General features: G+C 44.8%; 1 protein-coding gene across 3 annotated transcripts in view; it reads right to left on the bottom strand.

The window, feature by feature from the left end:
• LOC135912108 (anoctamin-4-like) overlaps window positions 1-19,679 on the bottom strand; it is a 114,249-nt gene that overhangs the window by 25,457 nt on the left and 69,113 nt on the right. For all 3 annotated transcript variants that reach the window (XM_070527847.1, XM_065444492.2, XM_070527848.1), the window contains 8 exons: window positions 19,199-19,333; window positions 17,194-17,299; window positions 15,922-15,982; window positions 15,154-15,236; window positions 10,612-10,662; window positions 8,966-9,028; window positions 7,611-7,685; window positions 927-1,085 (listed from right to left, as the gene is read on the bottom strand). In XM_070527847.1, the coding sequence (XP_070383948.1) occupies window positions 927-1,085; window positions 7,611-7,685; window positions 8,966-9,028; window positions 10,612-10,662; window positions 15,154-15,236; window positions 15,922-15,982; window positions 17,194-17,299; window positions 19,199-19,333 (733 nt within the window). The remainder of the gene's footprint in view (window positions 1-926; window positions 1,086-7,610; window positions 7,686-8,965; window positions 9,029-10,611; window positions 10,663-15,153; window positions 15,237-15,921; window positions 15,983-17,193; window positions 17,300-19,198; window positions 19,334-19,679) is intronic.

Genomic DNA, 19,679 nt, shown 5'->3' with positions numbered 1-19,679 from the left:
GTTTTATTTTCGATTCCCTGACATTGTATAAATGACACGTGCGATCAAATAAAACGTTCAGTTCAAAGTTAACGCTGTGTATGTCTGTTCTCATTCTTGGTCCCTGTCGTATTGCGTTGCTCCGTGTCTACTATGAATGCAAACGAACTAGCCCGGCAACGTTCCCTAACTCTAAGAGACCTCATTTGCGCCTGAATATTAACGTTTTTATTTGTAGCAAGCGCACTTTACAGCTGATGGCAGTGCACTTTTCTTTCAAATAGTTGCTTCTAACATTTGTATTATTTCGTGATGCACTGTCATAAAGACTAGGAACAGCTGGTGCCACCTGCAGATGCAAACGTTTCCTTAAACGTGGCTAAGAATAACAAAGATGATCCTTGAAGGCCCGCTTTGTTAACTCGGCTTGCGTGTAAATGTTACGGTTGCATTCCGTCTTGCGCAATACAGGTCGTACCCACATTAATTTATTTGGCGCCGGATGCGATTATCCAGAGACAGACAGAGAGAAGAGAGAGAGGAAGGGCAGGGAGTATGCGATTATTTAGAGCCCATAAGTGTTTCCCGTGTTACTTCCATTTTCTCTTCACTGTCAATACAACCTTCCAAATTATTTTATCTACATCCGTATTGAAACTGCTCTTTATTTTCAATCTCTTTTATTTACTTGCCAATCTGGCCAGATTATTAGACTACTCACCGTTCTTTCATTCTCGGTTTTCATTTTTCTATTGTTTTATTTTGGTAATGAACTTCTTAATGTGTTTGTCCTCTCCGCCCGATCATTCGCCCAGCCAACAGTGTGTGTACGTGCCATGTTTTTCGCCCATCATGCTCATGATCATCATTATCATCATGGCATCTCGTGCTATAGAGATGGAAGGCAATCAATCGCATGGACAGTGACACATGCGCGACGCTCGTACCCTGTTCATGAGCAAGATGATGACCAGGTTGAGCATCGAGGCCGTTACCGCCGTGGTGACATGGGCCAGTGCGCGCCAGTTCTGGTCTCGAGACAGCAGCGCCACCAGAATGATGCGGTAGGCGATGATGCCGAACACCGTGCATATCACCAAGCACAACTGCGAGAAACATTCCAAGTAACAGTTAATTAGAATTAGAGGGAATTAATTAGAGGGAATTAACAGCCCAAATTACCTCGAGGGTTGATTTGGGCTGTTACTGCGCCCAATCTAGAGGTTCACTGTAAATCACGAAGTTTAGTTCTCTTGTCTTTCGACCTTATATTTTCTTCATTTTTTTTAAATTTTAAGGTGTGCATAAATATGAGTACACAAGTGCGTTTTTTTTCCCATTCCGCCCTCTAAAGAATGGTGACCCCTCAGCAGGGTATTGAGCCCTCGACCTCGTGCTCATCTGTGGAACACGGTAGCCACTGAGTCACCACAGCGGCTTGAATTAACAACAGTTTGCAATTTTTACGCCGAAAAATGTTCAGATGTCAAATGTTCGCCGTGGTGTGCCCGTACGATTTGGGCCTACGCTGTGGTATCGGTGGTCGCGTTAGACGAAGTTTTAGCCAGGCAGAGGAGGCCGGCAATCGCTTCGCCAGTAGCGCCTCTTTCTGGATATACAGTTGCTCACCACATGTCTGAAAGTCCACTGTCCTCAATAAGCGCAAGAAGAAGGCGCAGTGCCAATCTTAGGATGATTAGGCAATCTTCTGGGAAACACCGGACATTGAGCGCAGTCGTGCGGGAAACCTGCTCTCGTGGCGTCATGTAGAAATGTTTCACTATGGAAAGACCATGTGAAGTGCTCCACGTCGCCCATCTCTCTGCAGTCTCCGCAGAGTGGGCAAGGCGTACTCTCTAAATGCCAAAGCTGCCGTCTACGCCGAATCGGTTCTGATTCGAAAAAAGTAGGATGACCCTCCAAGCGTGTTAGCCTCGTAATCACGCTGCGCTCATGCGGCGGCATCTAAATTTTTAGAAAATGACGGCGAATGACCCCCCTTGTTAGGTGGACGCTGGTGTCACACGGGAAGATTTAATGTCATTCGATGCATCGAATGTCATTCGGTCTCTTGCTATACTGCACATTAAAATATAATGGCATTCGCAAATGATAGCAATGACGATCTGGAACAAAATTTGTGAAATTCAAAGAAATTTAGTGCCTCTTAAACGCGTTTAAGAACATTTGCGAGTACATTTAAAACCAACGATAACATTCCGATGCCAGTTATTCACAACTAAAAGCACTTCGATCATCACAAGCCAAGCCACGACTGTAAGCAACCAATATGGCCGACATGGCCATATTGCGACGGCTCTGCGGAGGAAGCGCAGCTAGCGCAAAAATAATTATTCCTTTTTATAAGTAAAAAAAAAATTATCTCCTGACTTTGCTGATGCACGTATTATTTTTTCGCGTTGCGTGTCGCTGTTGTCTATCTGGGGTCAAGAGTATACATTCGGTTCAAAATCGAATGCGAATGAGTTACCCTAACTCATTCTATGGCAAATGTCATTCCATTCGGATGACATTAAATTTTCCCGTTTAATGGGATTGTATGCGAATGCTTTTCGATTCGAATGGCATTAAATCTTCCCGTGTGACAGGGCTATTACCTTCGCCTTGTGTCTCGTTTGTTGGGTGCGCGCAGCAGTTTCATAATGATAAGTTGGCAATATCATTTTGCGGTTCAGGAGAGAGCCCCCTCCCCCCCCCCCTAAAAAAATATTAACACTGGTAACTTGTCGTGTAAGTATACCTGCCATATTGAACTTCAGTCGGGCTAATCGTCAACCCAGTTCCGGAAGAAGCACACGTGGCCCTCCTATACGGTACGATACGTAACTTGTTTCCACGTCCGCGGATATATATGTTTGTGGCGTAGTATTCACGGGGTACTCCGTTGATGTTTGATCAGAGGGCATCGGTTATCTCTCAGAATATCGTTGCTTTGTTGTTTCTTTACTCTCTTTGCTTCAAGCATTTGCAGCCCCTTCGAGGTGTCCTCGTCCGGGAGAATTACTGCGCTGCCGATACCTCCCTATTTTAACGCGATAGCGTTAAGGAGCTCGTGTCGCAGAAAAGCCGGTGTCGTCGGCGTCGGGTGTCGGCGTCGGCGGCGTTGACCGTGAGCGATAAATCACGGCAGGCGCTTCATAAATAAAAAGCAACTTCCAAGATTGGCCCGGCGGGAATCGAACCCAGGTCTCCGGAGTGTGAGACGGAGACGCTACCACTCAGCCACGAGTTCGATGCTTCCAAGCGGTGCAAACGCGCCTCTAGTGAATGCGGTGTTGCCTTCGAAACCAGCCGTGGAAAGTTATACTGCGGTGTATATCGGTAATTATGAACATGTAACGTACAGAAGTCACAATTACACGAGTTGCGAAGTGCGTTTCCGCTGCATTTCTTTTGCGCTTTCCGCACACGCAGAGCCATCTTGCGGCAAACACAGAAGACCCCCTCCTCTCAATGTACGGCGCTGCCCCGACAGGAGGCGCGCCGCGCGCGCATTGGGACCGCTGCCAGGCGCGTCGCGGGACTCCCTCTCCCCTGACGACGCTTCGCCGGGCTCCCGGTTTAGATTACTATCTATCTCTCTGCCCGTGCCGATCACGACGTTTGGCTGGCGTAGATCGTTTCCCCTCCGAGACACCGAGTTCTTTGGTTCGTTTCGTTCGCTCAGGCGCACGTTTCGTTGTCGCGCCGAACGCTGCGTTGCTCGACGTTCACCGCGTGATAGGTGGGCGCTAAGTCCGATGCGGGGCGCATCGTAAGTGATTGCTGTGCCGTAGCGCATTGTCTTATACCCCTTGGCGGGTCGACGGGAACGCTGTCGCGTCCCACTCTTGAAGGCGAAGCTTAAGCGTCCTCCAATTTTTTACCTCCCAAACAAAGAGGCATCTCTGTCAGCCCTTTTCAGCTTCCATAATAAGCCAGAGAGGAAGAGCATAGTAAGGCATTTTACATGCACTATCTTTTTAGCAAATAAAAAACGTTTGTAAAACATTAAAAGATGGATGGATGGATGGATGCGAAACTTTAATAAGGTCCTGAGGCACGCGACTCAGCGCGCTGCGGGCCGCTCCCACGTTGGGACAGTCAGGCCTTGCCCGACCGCCGCATCGTGGGCCCTCTGGACAGCCCATAGTTGCACCCCGGCATCAGGGCTCTTGATAGCGGAGAACCACTTGTCTTCATTGATTTCTTCTGTGCCTCGTAACGAGGGGCAACGCCAGAGCATATGATCTAGGCTAGCGATGTCATTGCAATGCCTGCAAGAACTAGTGGCATAGGTGTCGGGATAAATTTTGTGGAATAAAGCCGGGCTGGGATATGAGCCTGTTTGCAGTAATCTGAAGGTCAATGCCTGCGCTCTATTTAACTTCTTGTGTGGAAGGGGAAACTCTCTCCTGCCGAGATAAAAGTGCTGCGCAATTTCGTTATATGTGGTCGGTTGATCTCTATTCTCCACCGCTGCGGGCCGGCGTTGGAGTTCTCCATGGTCGCGGAAAGTGAGACCTCGCGCCTTGGAGTGGGCCAGCTCGTTGAGGTTTGTGGGGCCTCCCGTGATGGATCCCATGTGAGCGGGGAACCACGTGAGAGTGTGGGTGGTGATGCTTTTGCCGTCGAGGATGCGACAGGCTTCCTTACACACGGCGCCGACGCTGAAGGCGCGGATGGCTGCCCTGGAGTCGCTGAAGATATTGGCATGTCCGTCATCCAGGAGGGCCAAGGCAATGGCCACTTGCTCCGCCGCACGCGACGACGTGCTTCGTACCGAAGCCGCGTTAACGGTCGAGCCCCTGTGGTTGATTGACACCACCGTGAAATTGTCGCTGTTGCCATACTGGGCCGCGTCAACGAAGCAGCTGCCTCCAGGGAGTTCTGTTGCGCGGCGTAGGAGCGCCACCGCTCTGGCCTTCCTTCTCTCTACGTTGCGCTGGGGATGCATATTGCGCGGGGCGGGCGATATGATGATGTTATCGTTCTGCTCTTTCGGTAGGCCTTGGTAGGCGTCTTCGACAGTGGCCGGAGGGACGCCCATCTCAGTTAGGAGTCGTCTGCCCGCCCTGGTGCCGGAGAGCCTGAGAATCTGTGCCCTTTCTTGTGCTTCTGCAATCTCTTCCAGGGTATTATGAATACCCAACTGCAGGAGTCGGTCGGTGCGTGTGTAGTTTGGTAGTCCGAGCGCGCTTTTGATCCCCCTCCTTATCATGGCATTTAGTTTGTCTCGCTCGGGCCTCTTCCAGACGTGCATGGCCGCTACGTACGTAAAATGGCACAACAAGAAAGCGTGGACTAGCCTTAACAGATTCTCTTCGCTCAGGCCTCTCCTTCTGTTAGCTACCCGCCTGATGAGACCGATGACGCTATCCGTCTTCTTTGCTAATTTGTGAATGGTGATGCTATTTGTGCCTGTCCCTTCGAGTGTCATTCCCAAGATTCGAATGGACGCGACTTTGGGAATGGGATCTCCGCAACTGGTGTAGAGATTAATGTCAATTTCATTGGGGGGTTTCCAGTTCTCTGGCTTGCGGCCCTTTCTACTTGGGCTGTAGAGAAGGAGCTCCGATTTCTTTGGGGAGCACCGGAGTCCCGTGTTGGTTAAAAAGCGCTCTGTAGTGTCGACAGCTTCCTGGAGAGCGGCTTCGACTTGTCCGTCACTGCCACCCGCGCACCAGACAGTGATGTCATCCGCGTAGATCGTGTGACCGATGCCCTGGACCTTGCCTAGACACCTTGAGAGGTCAACCATTGCGATGTTGAAGAGGAGTGGTGATATGACTGATCCCTGGGGGGTGCCTCTTCTACTCAGCTCCATTTTCTCCGATTCCAAATCTCCAGCCTTGAGGATGGCGCATCGTTTGCTCAAGAAAGACCTGACGAAGGCATGGAAGGACGAGCCCAGGTCGAGCTTGGAGATGGCGTCGAGGACGAACTCGTGACGGATGTTATCAAAGGCCTTCTAAAAGATACCTGCCATCAATATAGGTGATCTCAGAATCTTTATTTCGCATGAAGAAATCGTGGTCGAATTCCTATATTCAGTTTATTCATTAGGAAACGTCATTCCTGCCTTTAATTATAAGCATTATATTCAGCATAATTTATTAAACTCTCAAAAGCCTGAAGGGCATTACATAAGGGACGTGTATGCGCAAAATGTAAAAAAAGGAATAAGAGCCTCAACTGAATGCGAAAAGCGAAAATCGCATTGGTTATCTATTTTAGTGGTGCAAAACATTTATTAGGCGAACGTGTATTGCTAAACAGTACTGAAAACTTCAGAATGATTACATATTGTAAGAATCAAATTTCATTTAATTTAATTACTGTCAAGGCCCGAAGGCATAAAAGAAAGTAGTAGGCTTAAACAAAAACGATATGCATGACTTAACAGGGTTGCAAAATTAAATTATGTACTGCTGTCTTGTAGTTCCGGGTACATAACTGGTTCCACAACTGCACGAATAACCAAACAAAAGATGCAAATTCGCATAGAACACCACACGCGCCGCGAAAAAAAAAATACTTAAAGAGCTGCCGTTTTGGCAGATCAGTGAGTTGGTGGTAAACAGTCCGAACGCCTATGATCGGGTAATACAAATTAAGAAAGAATGTCAGGCACTAAAGAAAGGGTCTGTGAGCCAGACATTGAAGGTGGAGACTTATTCTTGGTCACAGTTTTAACCTGACAAAGTATGGACGAGGCCGTTACAAACCCTGTGAACTAAGACGAGCAATCGCAAGGCTGGTTCTTTCCCAATAAAGTTCATTCTGTGGAGAAGTTGAACCAACAGGTAATTACCATTTGTCTTGCCACTGTTCCTGTGTTTGATCATATGGTACTAAAGAGACCTCTTCGCATTCTTGGTTCTTACAAATTTTTGCGTGGAACATTCTCTTTGAAAGCCCATACTTTTGGATTCAGTGACAGAATAGTTCGGGACACTTTATTGAACCCGATCAATTAGTTCGCGCAGGTCCTTGTTTGTTTTTAGCTTATACATTTCCCGCTTATTAATTTTGTATGTATATGCGATGAAGTGCAACTCGCGAACGCACATTTGTCATGTCCTTCTGTTTTGTTGTAGCGCACGCAGAACGATAGGGCCACAGAAAGGCCCATAAGTGAAAAAGACAGCGCTATTAGTTTTATCTTCATTTTCGTCCCCACAAGATTCTCAGCTAGTTACCCACCGAAGGCACGTTCGATTGACTTTCAAGTCCATAACAACATCAGAGAAGGAAAAAGAGCTGGTGGTTCTTTGGTTTGATTTTTAACAATTACAGTGGAGATGTCTGTAGAAAACTTTGTTGCAGTGTCTTTGTGTTGGCTCTGTAGAAATACAGCGCAGCTGTTTAGTAACGGGCTTCTCAGCTGATACTAGTTATCGCCTTTGTGCTTTAGCTCTAGACAAGCTAATTTGCGTTTCGTATGTAAGTGCACAGGCGTCCTTCTTTGTTGTAAATATTATGGATTTCACTTTCTCGTCTTGTCCTATTTTCGTGTGTGTTAAACAATACACCTCGCCCAAGGACTGGCTTTATAGCTATTTCGACATGACGTGATGACACCATGCTACACTAAGGTTCCTTAGATCAAGGTTCCCAAAGGCACCCACCATGAATAGGACGACGGAATTGGCCCCTGATATCCTGATTGCCTTCTCCCAGAAAGGCACGTATGGTTCATACCTCTGCAAGAAAAAAGTTACATCTGTACGTTTTTCTTTGAAAATTGTGCGAAAGGCAGCCCAGTATACATGTCGCATCCCAAGTAAATATCCCAAGCTTGTATTAATGACAACAAAAGGAAACAACAATCCTTGTTGTGGTATGGGAAGAAAACAAACATGACAAAGCAGTTCTGCGGATATCCGCAAAGTGGGGGACGTTTCACGAACAAGCAAAATTGTCACCCACCCGACAGTACCATGAAGCTATCCCATACTGGTCTCTCAGAAAGAAAAACTGAGCAGTTGAGAAAAAGAAAGATCGTTTTACCATACCCTGGTACGAAGTCATTCCTGTACATAGCTGTAGCGTGGGTTTCCTTTGTAGCTTTATGCTACCGTCAGGTGGACGAGAATTTTTTTTTCTCTTTTTGGTAGGTGTGGAACGAAAGGATATGCTAGATAGTACGAGAAATCTAGCAGAAGACATTCTTCATTACTTGCAAAGCCCTCTTGTGTGCGCTTGACTGCATCCCTTCTACACGCAATCCTGTGATGCACAGCAAACCTATAGGCACATCGGGAGGCACACTAAGGCGCAACGTCGCTTACAAGCCCAACACTAATTGCGATACCATTCCCCCAGTGTACTAGTATTTTGGTGTAATGTCGTACCCAAGCTATAATACCAATGCTAATGCCAGTGTCACCAATACATACTATAGTCTTAGTGTAATGTCCTATTCTAACTGTTTGCCAATTATAATTTCAAACCAATGTAACTTCCACCGATATATTTTGGTGAATTGTCTTACTCAACCGGCGCTACTAACCACATTACCTGATTTCATGGCAGCCTCTAACATATCTTGCAAGGTAAATGTACCTGGTAGCCCCGCTTCCATAGAAGCCCATATGGCGATTAATTGGCTGTTAGTGAAGCATATGCTTATTCCATAAGGCATATACTTATTCGTATTCGTGTTGGATGATTTGTCTTTATTTAAGGCTTGGGGGCGGGGGAGGGGGCGTATAATAGTTGGGACAGCCTGTATAACAAACACAATCTGGAACTTATTGCTCGCTGCTCTGAATGATAACGAGCGTAAAAATTTTCAGCCGGGATGTTCACATAGCCGCCTTCTAGTGAAAGCCTCGTACAAGCGAAATGTCTTAGTTTTTTTTTCAATACCTACAGAACGTAGACTAGACGTCCTCGTTCATGTGCGCCGTTATTGCCGGTATATAAAATACAAAGTACCACGCAACACATGACTTCCCCCATGCAATGTCTTTTTACATACCATAGTCACTGGATTCAGCTTGTACACCGTTGCCTTGGCTTCGTACTCCGGGTTAACAACGTCCTGTGAGGCGGGAAACGTTTCAAAGCAGTTGAAAAGAAACCACTAGGCATGGAGACTGTCCTAGATCGTAGAATCGCGTACCAGTGACTCTTTCATATCCGATATAAGATAACGGGAAAGACAAATACCTCTAAAGTTTAATTATTCTGCCTGAAACTACCCGAATCATCATTTCCAAGTGGCCTTGTTGAGTAGACTGTACACTGTTAGACGGCGTATGATAGTAGGAATTTGCCACTATAGGCATGCAATCTTTTAGTTCGTGGCCATGCAACGACGTAAGATGAGCAGCAGACGTTCGAGATCAGGGAATGTGCGAGGCATCTGAAAGCACGTGATGTGGGCAGCGCGTGAATAAGAAGTAGGTAGTTTTAGGCGAGTGAAACCACTAATTGTGTCCGCTAGTTCTACGTCAGCGTAGGTAAGCAATAAACAAGAATATTTTCAAGCATCTATTCCGCGCTTGCCATGCAGATTAAAGCTTTCGTAACGCAGTAGAAACGTTTTATTTCAAGCAGTACAATAATCATTGCGAAGAAAGTTATCGCCTTCGGTGTGTTATTCGCGTCAGAGATGTACCGAACATTCCATAATTACGGTTTTCGATTGCACATAGTTGTTGATACAGAGGACTTTCAGACTGTGATAAACATTTATATTGTTTCTTGCACAGAAATATTACTTTTTAGTGTTTTGTTCTAATCACATTTTACAAGGATGCCCGCTGTATTTGTGTCTAAGTTATTCGGCCGTTAACAAGTTTCGCGTATTAACGTTTCCAGTTTAACGCTTAGAGTTGACGCTTATAGTTTTTAAAGTTCTGAGATCGAAGAGTCGCGACATGGCACAAGAGATCACTGCAATGACATGCAGCCACTGTGATATGTACGCCTGCCCCTGTGTTCTACCTTACGACCTGTTTCTATTCACCAAATCACTAAGCAACTGAAACAACTAACTCTACTTTAAGCCACTATCCATTAATCCCAGTGCACACCCACCTGCTGACCAACGGTACGTAATTTCTGTGAAACCGTCTGCTAGAAATCTTGCGTCCACGTCATTAATAACAGCCTCTGGGGAGGTCATGTTTGGTCCGAATACAGCTACAAAGCATTTGAAGGCGCAAGCATTGCCGTCTGGGGAGGTCATGTTTGGTCCGAATACAGCTACAAAGCATTTGAAGGCGCAAGCGTTGCCGTGATAATCTTGATCAATGGTGAATAGGGCTCTATGCATTCGAGTGCATTGCTTTACGTCATAAAGCGATAAGAGTTTGCGTTCAAAGTTGTCGATAACATTTCTGCAAACAGCGCCGATGCATTCCAGTTGAAAGTCGGGATATTTGAATTAGTCGAGTACTTTACACCATGATGTCGTCGAAGAGATAAGGGGCAACTAGCGTGGGCAAAAATTGCACATGCAACGAATCCTGATAATTCAGTGACCATCAGTCCTTTTCTAGAAGATATTTTACGGACATTACAACTGCTGTCTGCAGTCTCACACCTTTGTGAACGAAATTAAAGTGAACGAAGCTTTCTGAGTGCAGGCACTGATGTTTCATGGTTTGCAATACGTACTTGAGCCGACTGCCGTCCCGGTATGCGTGGAAAATAAGGAAGAGTGTATTGCTGAAAATGGGGCGAGAGCCAAGAAAAGAAGCGAGAACAATGCACCCAAGGTAATGGGTACGACAACATTGGAAATAGCAAACATTCGAGGTCGGCGCTCAATATAAGTGCGCTTACAATTCAGCATAAATGTTACACAGACACACGTGAAGGAAGAACATGGTACAATGCTGAAACACAAGACACAATCACATTTTTTATGGACTTGTTGCCAAGATGTATCTTGAATTCCAGAAAGGTACCCGCTAAGTATAGCTGATCTGCGAAACAGGCTCAATCTGTTCATGTTTAGCCGCCAACAACAGCTATAAAGTTGATCTCTAAGACATGGAATTTGCGAATGTAAACAATGGTGAAGATAACTGATATCTATCGCTGGCCGCATGCAGCTCAGTGGTTGTGTCATGTAGATGTGACGTAGTGTCTTTCTTTGAGTTATTAATGAATCCTGGTATGCAGAATGCCAGTTATTTCTACGAACTTCCCTCTTATTCGGCATTCAAAACGTGCATCGTGAATTAATTATAACTATAACGAATGAGTTTTGATTACTAATGAAATGCTTGTATTTCTCGTCTCAATGGCGTACACACTTTGATGTGGACGGACTTGCATAAATTCTCAGAGGTGATTTGCGAATAGGGTATTTAGTCACAACAGTGACTTGCCGCAGTGTCTAACCGGCTATGGCGTTAGGCTGCTAAGCGCGAGGTCGCGGGATTAAATCCCGACCGTGGCGGCCGCATTCGATGGGGGCGAAATACAAAAAAACGTCTGAGTGCCATGCATTAGGGGCACCTTAAAGATCCCTTGGTTCCTAAAGATCTCTGAAAGATCTACCTTTGTAAATAATGTGAGACAAGGCGTGAGCAGCATTATTGATAGAACTTCAGTGCTGCGTAGATAAACACGGCACTTTTCGTTCACAGGACGCCCGACGTCGGACGCCGGATGTCGACACCAAATTTTCTTTGACACGGGGCTTAACGCTGTCGCGTTAGTGTCTAACGGGGTCCCCTTTAAATCGTAGAGGCGGCAAATACAGCCACCTAGCCTTTATAAGCTACCGATTACGTCATGCCCTATCGTAATCCAACACTCTGCCTGTCCACTTTACCTAGTAAATTTACCTATGCCTGTGGCGATCCCGTCCCCATCTCTTCTGCTCTTCTTCTTTTTCCTACACCAGTAATCCAATCGTCTGCGTATGTCAGCGCAGACCAGTTAATGCTCCCATCAGCTTTGAGCTGAGCGATTCCGGAAGGTGGGCGTTACCTAAGGTTTCGGCTCCGGTTTCTTCCTGCACCAAATGAGTGCACCACTATTGCGAATACCTCTTTCTGTATGTTCATTTTTTTTTTCATTACAGGCCGCCAGCTCGCGCCTTCAAAAGCAAGGCACTACTCTTGGTGTTATCGTGCAAAATTTATTTCCTGATTTCTAGTAGGCCGCACCCATACACTTCGATCGGCATTTTCCCCCGTTCATCATCAGCCTGGTTACGCCCACTGCAGGGCAAAGGCCTCTCCCATATTTCTCCAACAACCCCGGTCATGTACTAATTGTGGCCATGCCGTCCCTGCAAACTTCTTAATCTCATCCGCCCACCTAACTTTCTGCCGTCCCCTGCTACGCTTCCCTTCCCTTGGAATCCAGTCCGTAACCCTTAATGACCATCGGTTATCTTCCCTCCTCATTACATGTCCTGCCCATGCCCATTTCTTTTTCTTGATTTCAACTAAGATGTCAATAACTCGCGTTTGCTCCCTCACCCAATCTGCTCTTTTCTTATCCCTTAACGTTACACCTATCATTCTTCTTTCCATAGCTCGTTGCGTCGTCCTCAATTTGAGTAGAACCCTTTTCGTAAGCCTCCAGGTTTCTGCCCCGTAGGTGAGTACTGGTAAGACACAGCTATTATACACTTTTCTCTTGAGGGATAATGGCAACTTGCTGTTCATGATCTGGGAATGCCTGCCAAACGCACCCCAGCCCATTCTTATTCTTCTGATTATTTCTGTCTCATGATCCGGATCTGCAGTCACTATCTGCCCTAAGTAGATGTATTCCCTTACTACTTCCAGTACCTCGCTGCCTATTGTAAATTGCTGTTCTCTTCCGAGACTGTTAAACATTACTTTAGTTTTCTGCAGATTAATTTTTAGACCCACTCTTCTGCTTTGCCTCTCCAGGTCAGTGAGCATGTATTGCAGTTGGTCCCCTGAGTTACTAAGCAAGGCAATATCATCAGCGAATCGCAAGTTACTAAGGTATTCTCCATTAACTTTTATCCCCAATTCTTCCCAATCCAGGTCTCTGAATACCTCCTGTAAACACGCTGTGAATAGCATTGGAGAGATCGTATCTCCCTGTCTGACGGCTTTCTTTATTGGGATTTTGTTGCTTGCTTTATGGAGGACTACGGTGGCTTTGGAGCCGCTATAGATATCTTACAGTATTTATACATACGGCTCGTCTACACCCTGATTCCGTAATGCCTCCATGACTGCTGAGGTTTCGACAGAATCAAATGCTTTCTCCTAATCAATGAAAGCTATATATAAGGGTTGGTTATATTCCGCACATTTCTCTATCACCTGATTGATAGTGTGAATATGATCTATTGTTGAGTAGCCTTTACGGTATCCTGCCTGGTCCTTTTCTTGACAGAAGTCTAAGGTGTTCCTGATTCTATTTGCGATTACCTTAGTAAATAGTTTGTAGGCAACGGACAGTAAGCTGATTGGTCTATAATTTTTCAAGTCTTTGGCGTCCCCTTTCTTATGGATTAGGATTATGTTAGCGTTTTTCCCAAGATTCCGGTACGCTCGACGTTATGAGGCATTGCGTATACAGGGTGGCCAGTTTCTCTAGAACAATCTGCCCACCATCCTTCAACAAATCCGCTGTTACCTGATCCTCCCCAGCTGCCTTCCCCCTTTGCATATCTCCCAAGGCTTTCTTTACTTCTTCCGGCGTTACCTGTGGGATTTCGAATTCCTCTAGACTACTTTCTCTTCCATTATCGTCGTGGGTGGCACTGGTACTGTACAAATCTCTATAGAACTCCTCAGCCACTTGTACTATCTCATCCATATTAGTAATGATATTGCCGGCTTTGTCTCTTAACGCATACATCTGATTCTTGCCAATTCCTAGTTTCTTCTTCACTGTTTTTAGGCTTCCTCCGTTCCTGAGAGCATGTTCAATTCTATCCATACTATACTTCCTTATGTCAGCTGTCTTCCGCTTGTTGATTAACTTCGAAAGTTCTGCCAGTTCTATTCTAGCTGTAGGGTTAGAGGCTTTCATACATTGGCGTTTCTTGATCAGATCTTTCGTTTCCTGCGATAGTTTACTGGTATCCTGCCTAACGGAGTTACCACCGACTTCCATTGCACACTCCTTAATGATGTCCACAAGATTGTCGTTCATTGCTTCAACACTAAGGTCCTCTTCCTGAGTTAAAGCCGAATACCTGTTCTGTAGCTTGATCTGGAATTGCTCTATTTTCCCTCTTACCGCTAACTCATTGATCGGCTTCTTATGTACCAGTTTCTTCCGTTCCCTTCTCAGGTCTAGGCTAATTCGAGTTCTTACCATCCTGTGGTCACTGCAGCGCACCTTGCCGAGCACGTCCACATCTTTTATGATGCCAGGGTTAGCGCAGAGTATGAAGTCTATTTCATTTCTAGTCTCACCGTTCGGGCCCCTCCACGTCCACTTTCGGCTATCCCGTTTGCGGAAGAATGTATTCATTATCCTCCGTTATTTATACCCAATTTACCTTCTCGGTTTCTCTCAGTTTCTTTATGTCGTCTTCGGCTTCGTTACCTAATAATTCCAATTTTATGGTTTTGTCAAAGTGTATAACAATGTTGTGTATAATATGATGGTTTTGCGAAAGTGTACGTCCATGTGAACAAAATGTGTGTGCCTCTGCTGTTGTCTTTGCCAGTATGGGGGCGAAGGACTCCCTCAAGCCATCATTGAATGGCTTTTCCCTTCGCCTCCAATCACACCAATAATCAATACCAATAAACCAATAATCAATCAATCAATCAATCAATCAATCAATCAATCAATCAATCAATCAATCAATCAATCAATCAATCACCCTGTACTTGGTTCCCAACTTTCATGATCAATTTTTCTTTTCCATGTTCATAATTTTAAAGGCAGAGATGCCCTCCCCATATGCGCGGAGGGGGGGGGGGGTCGAGTGAGCGCTATCTGGCGGTGTTGCAGAAGGCCTATATTGGTGTCACGTGACTGCTATCTCCAGCGCCATTGGGGGAACCCGGTACGACATCGCTACGTGCGATATTTTTTTTCCTACCAGCGACACGCCTCGAGCGAGAAATCGCGCCATGTGCTTTCGGTCAGCGTTATGGCGTCGGGATATTTATAGAGAATTTTTACACCGCAGATTTCACTCTCACTTGAACTGTCGGTTGTACGCCATTGACGGCGTGGCGTTAGTATGCTTACCGTGAGCGTGTCAATATCGGCGAGATTCCATTCCCAGCCAAGGACGCACTGGCGTCTTTTCCAGAGTTCTATGAAAATGGTGGCTGCGGAAAGCATGAGAAAAGAACCCAATCTTTCATACGCTCTTATAATACGTGGTTCATACGCAGTCTTTCAATAATGATCAAAGCTGCAGTTGACGTTTTACAAGTAGAAACGTTAGCAATTATTCGTTGATAACCATAACTTGACATCTGATGGTGGCTGTAACATTGGCGGGGTGTGGGGAAAGGGAGGGCGAAACATTGATGACGAATTTAGATTTTATTACATGAAATATCAAGATTAATAACAAAGCAAGTTCCTTGCATAAGCAAAGGTCTACGAAATGTTTTGCGAAATACCTCAACAAAAATGCTTCATGTTGCAGCCTGTTACCCTTTCACAATGATTTCAGTTTTTTTTTATTTAGACGTACGTTGAGAGGCACATGATGTGAATGAATAAGTGCATGATGAGAGGATCGCACACAATATCCCTCATCGAATCCAAACAACAGCCCTTTCAGTGCATGTGACGCTACAGTAAATGAAATGTTACTCAAACTGTGCTTATCTTTTATTATTACTTTATTGCTTAGGCTGTAACGTTGGGAACTTTGCTAAACAGTCAAGTTTAGCAGTTTCGCAGTGAGCAATTTGTGGATGACTGCTAAATAATCTAATGAGCAACAGTAACAAAGTAGACAAATAAAGCAGACACGAAGCATGCAACAGTCGAGGTGCTTACCCCAAAGTGCCATGAATATTGAAAATCCTACGGTGGCCGGGTTATCAAACATGTACACGATCTGCAGTAGAGATGGCAGGGATAAATGTTTACGCGTGTGACCACTCCCAAACGCCTCAATTAATCACTAAGGCAGTGGAAATGCGTTTCGCATAAAAAACATTGCTTGTCTTCGGACACACTACCTGGTTGGACCACCACAGATCAACATATTATGTTTCATCGCCATTTCTTGCACAAATATCACCCTCTTTGACAGCGAAAATAAAGAAACAAACAAACATTTCCTATGTCTAGGCATACAAGACCAACAGAAATATTTCCCTCAGCAGCTTCTGCCTAAATACAGGGGAACGGAGAAACAATTTTTTTTAGTATCCACTGAAGGGAATTTGGTGAGGTTTGCAGTTTTTATCAACAACGCAATAAGCACAGACGCAACAGACGAGAGAGCAGAGCACTGATTCTTCCCTCCCTTCTGCTGCTCCTGCGCTGTTACTCAAAACTATAAGCGATTTTTGATCAATAAGCCCAATCTGACACTCTTCTTGATGAGGATTGTTGCAGTAAAAAAAGAACTTTATTGATTGTTTGGAGCATATTTCTTTTTGTACTTATGTTCACTGATTTTTGTAAAAATTATTGAAAATCGCGAAGTAGAAAAGCACAACAAAACTGAGGCATGAAGTCCACAACTGGCGAGAAGACTGATCTGAGGGGTCTCGATTTTTCGTTAGACACAGTCGTACGCAGTGACAAACAATGAAGCCGGAAAATGCGTAGATGATGTCAAATATTATTTTTCACTGAAATGTGGAAATGATCACTTAGCTGCATTCGGTCAAACCACTATTCGTACAATAGACCAGACACTTCTCAAACAGATTTGTATCGAGATTTTGTAAGTCTATCACATATCCGTGACGTATTCAGTGAGTCGATGGTTTAGAACCGGCCAATAAAGGAATAATAACTCGTGGTTGACGTAATTTCTCGTCGTCTGCTAAATATTATAGCCCGATGTAGATGCCGGAACTAAAGCAGAACCTGAAAGTTGCATGACTATCAAATTACAAATGATTTTGCTCTACTGAACCACTTATTTCTGCTGGTGCTCGGATGGAGTGGTTGATCCACCAAAATTCGTAAGTTGCACAAATTATTGTGCAACTTTTCCAGGTTCTTGCGTGCTTCGAAGACTGCAGAGACTTTATCAGAGCACTGATAACTGATATCGTGTAGCTTTGGTGTCTAGAAACCAGTACCACTCGCCTTGCTAAAAGTGCACTTGGTGTAAAGGTAGTCGTAAGTACAGCGCTTCTTGCAGCCTGGGCAGAGTACAAAACTTCCGGCGATGTTGGGGTCGCAGGTCTCTTTCCTGGAGAGGAATACACACGATAGATGTGTCTCTCAGCACTAATGAGCAGAGATAAATAGATAAAAAACTTAAATAAAAAGCAGGGCGTTTACGCGGCATAGTATATTTGCCTACATGCTGCTCATCAAATAATTTGACGAAGGGAAGGAAAGGAACTAGAAGAACTAAGGTATTAGAATAGAAAGAAACGAAATCAAAGGGTACATTTTTGTGTGATATTAATGTTAAAATAGTTGTTCCAGGTCATGTAGGCAGGTGTGCAGTACAGAACTCGTAGTGTTGATGCTTAATGTGAGAAAAAACTCTGCTCTATATGAGAAAAGAAGGGTGTCACAGTTTCTACAGAAAGCCTTATTGCACTTATGTTTGACAGTAGAAAACACTCGTGGAAATACAACCTCTGTGCAAGCAATTGCCGCCTCCAGTCGAAAGAGTTTTTTTGTTTTTTGGAAGTAAATTTGCCCCACAACGTTACTCGGGACCACATTGGAATTTATTTCATGTCAACAGTGTCAACTGTGCACCCAGATGCTTTTCCTCACTGTAGAACTCCAAGCACTGCTGAGAAGCGATACAAACATAGTCCGTTACAAGATAAGCGCTGCTAAGAGAAACACACAAAGAACAGAGTGGCGATGTAATGAACAAGAGAACGATGATGGCTACCGGTGTGTGACAAAGGTGCCCTCAAAGGAGGTCCGAATATTACAATTAAGGCGGAGGCAACGGGAAGGGCACGCCCTGATTCACACGACACACGTGAACGACGACGTATGATATAGACAAGCTGGACCACGCCTACTGGCGGGGCAATGTCTCCTTTTTTGTTGAAGGTACGCGTTCGTTCTAACATGCTTAGGTTTCCGTGTGTAGCATCAGATACGATCTCCCATAGTTTGATCAATCAATCAATCAATCAATCAATCAATCAATCAATCAATCAATCAATCAATCAATCAATCAATCAATCAATCAATCAATCAATCAATCAATCAATCAATCAACCATGAGAAAGTGTACATAAAAGCGAAGACTATGAAACATAAACTCGTGTGCATACTATCTGAGATAATGTGCATCCTATGACTACACTAAAGCAGTGAGCGAATAAAAATTTTGTGGCTCTCCCAAGTTTTAAGAGATGCCGTGTGTAAAAACCGACGCATGGCGCCGAGGTCTGGACGTGCTTTGAGCAAGAGCGCGCGAAGTGTATATTTGTGACTCGCTGCTTATTTTCGAGCCGGAGATGGTAGGGACTTCAGTTGCATGTATCTGCGCACACTAACTTTTGCTCAAGATTACTACTTATATGCTCGAGAGAATTATCAAGGAACGTCAGCTTTCGCTGAAGAAAGCACGACTGATTCTGCTGATGACAACTGTCAGGCTATGTGGCACAAATGCCTCAGAAGCCCTAGGGCGCTAAAATGAGGTTTGCAATGTTTTTGAACCTGTGACTCTGAGATAGCATAGTTATTACTGGCAGAAATACCATTACCTAAACAAGCACTGCAACAGGAGTGTTCGCGCTGTTTCTTTTAATTTTCTTTCAGTTAATGTATTTGGCTCTCTCAACTTTCTCGGAGATATTACAGAAATGAATTTTTTATCTTCAATATTTTATACAAGGGTGTCCCGCCGCAAGCATATGCATAATATTAAACCTATTTTCAAAAGCGCCAATGTACATAAATGTACAGCGTTTTTTTTTTCAAATGCTATCACCGAGTGGAATGCAATAGTAAAAAGTTGACATTTTCCTATGCCTCCCGAGTGAATTGTATTACAGTGAAGTTGTATCCCACTTTTGTATTACTGCGTAAATAGATTGAGCATTGTAACAGCGCCCTTCCAATCAGTGCACCTACTCGCTTAGGACTCGCATAGGTCAACACTTACGTAGGTGTGTTCGTGGCCATTTCGAAGATTCCGTACAACGTCGTCATAACTCCCACCACAGCGGGGAGAAATAGCATGGACGTGTAGAAACCTAGCCAGGCGAAGTAGAGGCCAGTCTTCTCGCCGAAGTAGCGCCTGCGACGCAGATGTTTCAAATTACGAGCACTGTTGGAGCATTTCAGGCTTTTATGACGTTACTTAATCACTAAATACATTTTCTCCTTGGCTGGATGCAGCTGTGCACTTCCAGCACTGTGATTAATTTTACTTTAGCGATGACCATCACCGAACGAGGAGCAGGTGATTGAGACACAACACGTGCCAGTGCGTAGGATTCCCGTTCAATAATCCCCAAAAGTATGCCAGGTAGTTCACTCGAAAAAGTATACTGGAGTGAAGATTGCTTGTGAAACCTGGAGCGTACAGCAGCAATTGCATAAGGTAATTAGCTTCTGATAAGTTCTGTGTTTTTTAAAATCAT

The sequence above is a fragment of the Dermacentor albipictus genome, chromosome 10 (assembly GCF_038994185.2).
Source record: "Dermacentor albipictus isolate Rhodes 1998 colony chromosome 10, USDA_Dalb.pri_finalv2, whole genome shotgun sequence".
Classification (NCBI taxonomy): Eukaryota; Metazoa; Arthropoda; class Arachnida; order Ixodida; family Ixodidae; genus Dermacentor; species Dermacentor albipictus.
This window is presented reverse-complemented; position numbering and strand designations above follow the sequence as displayed.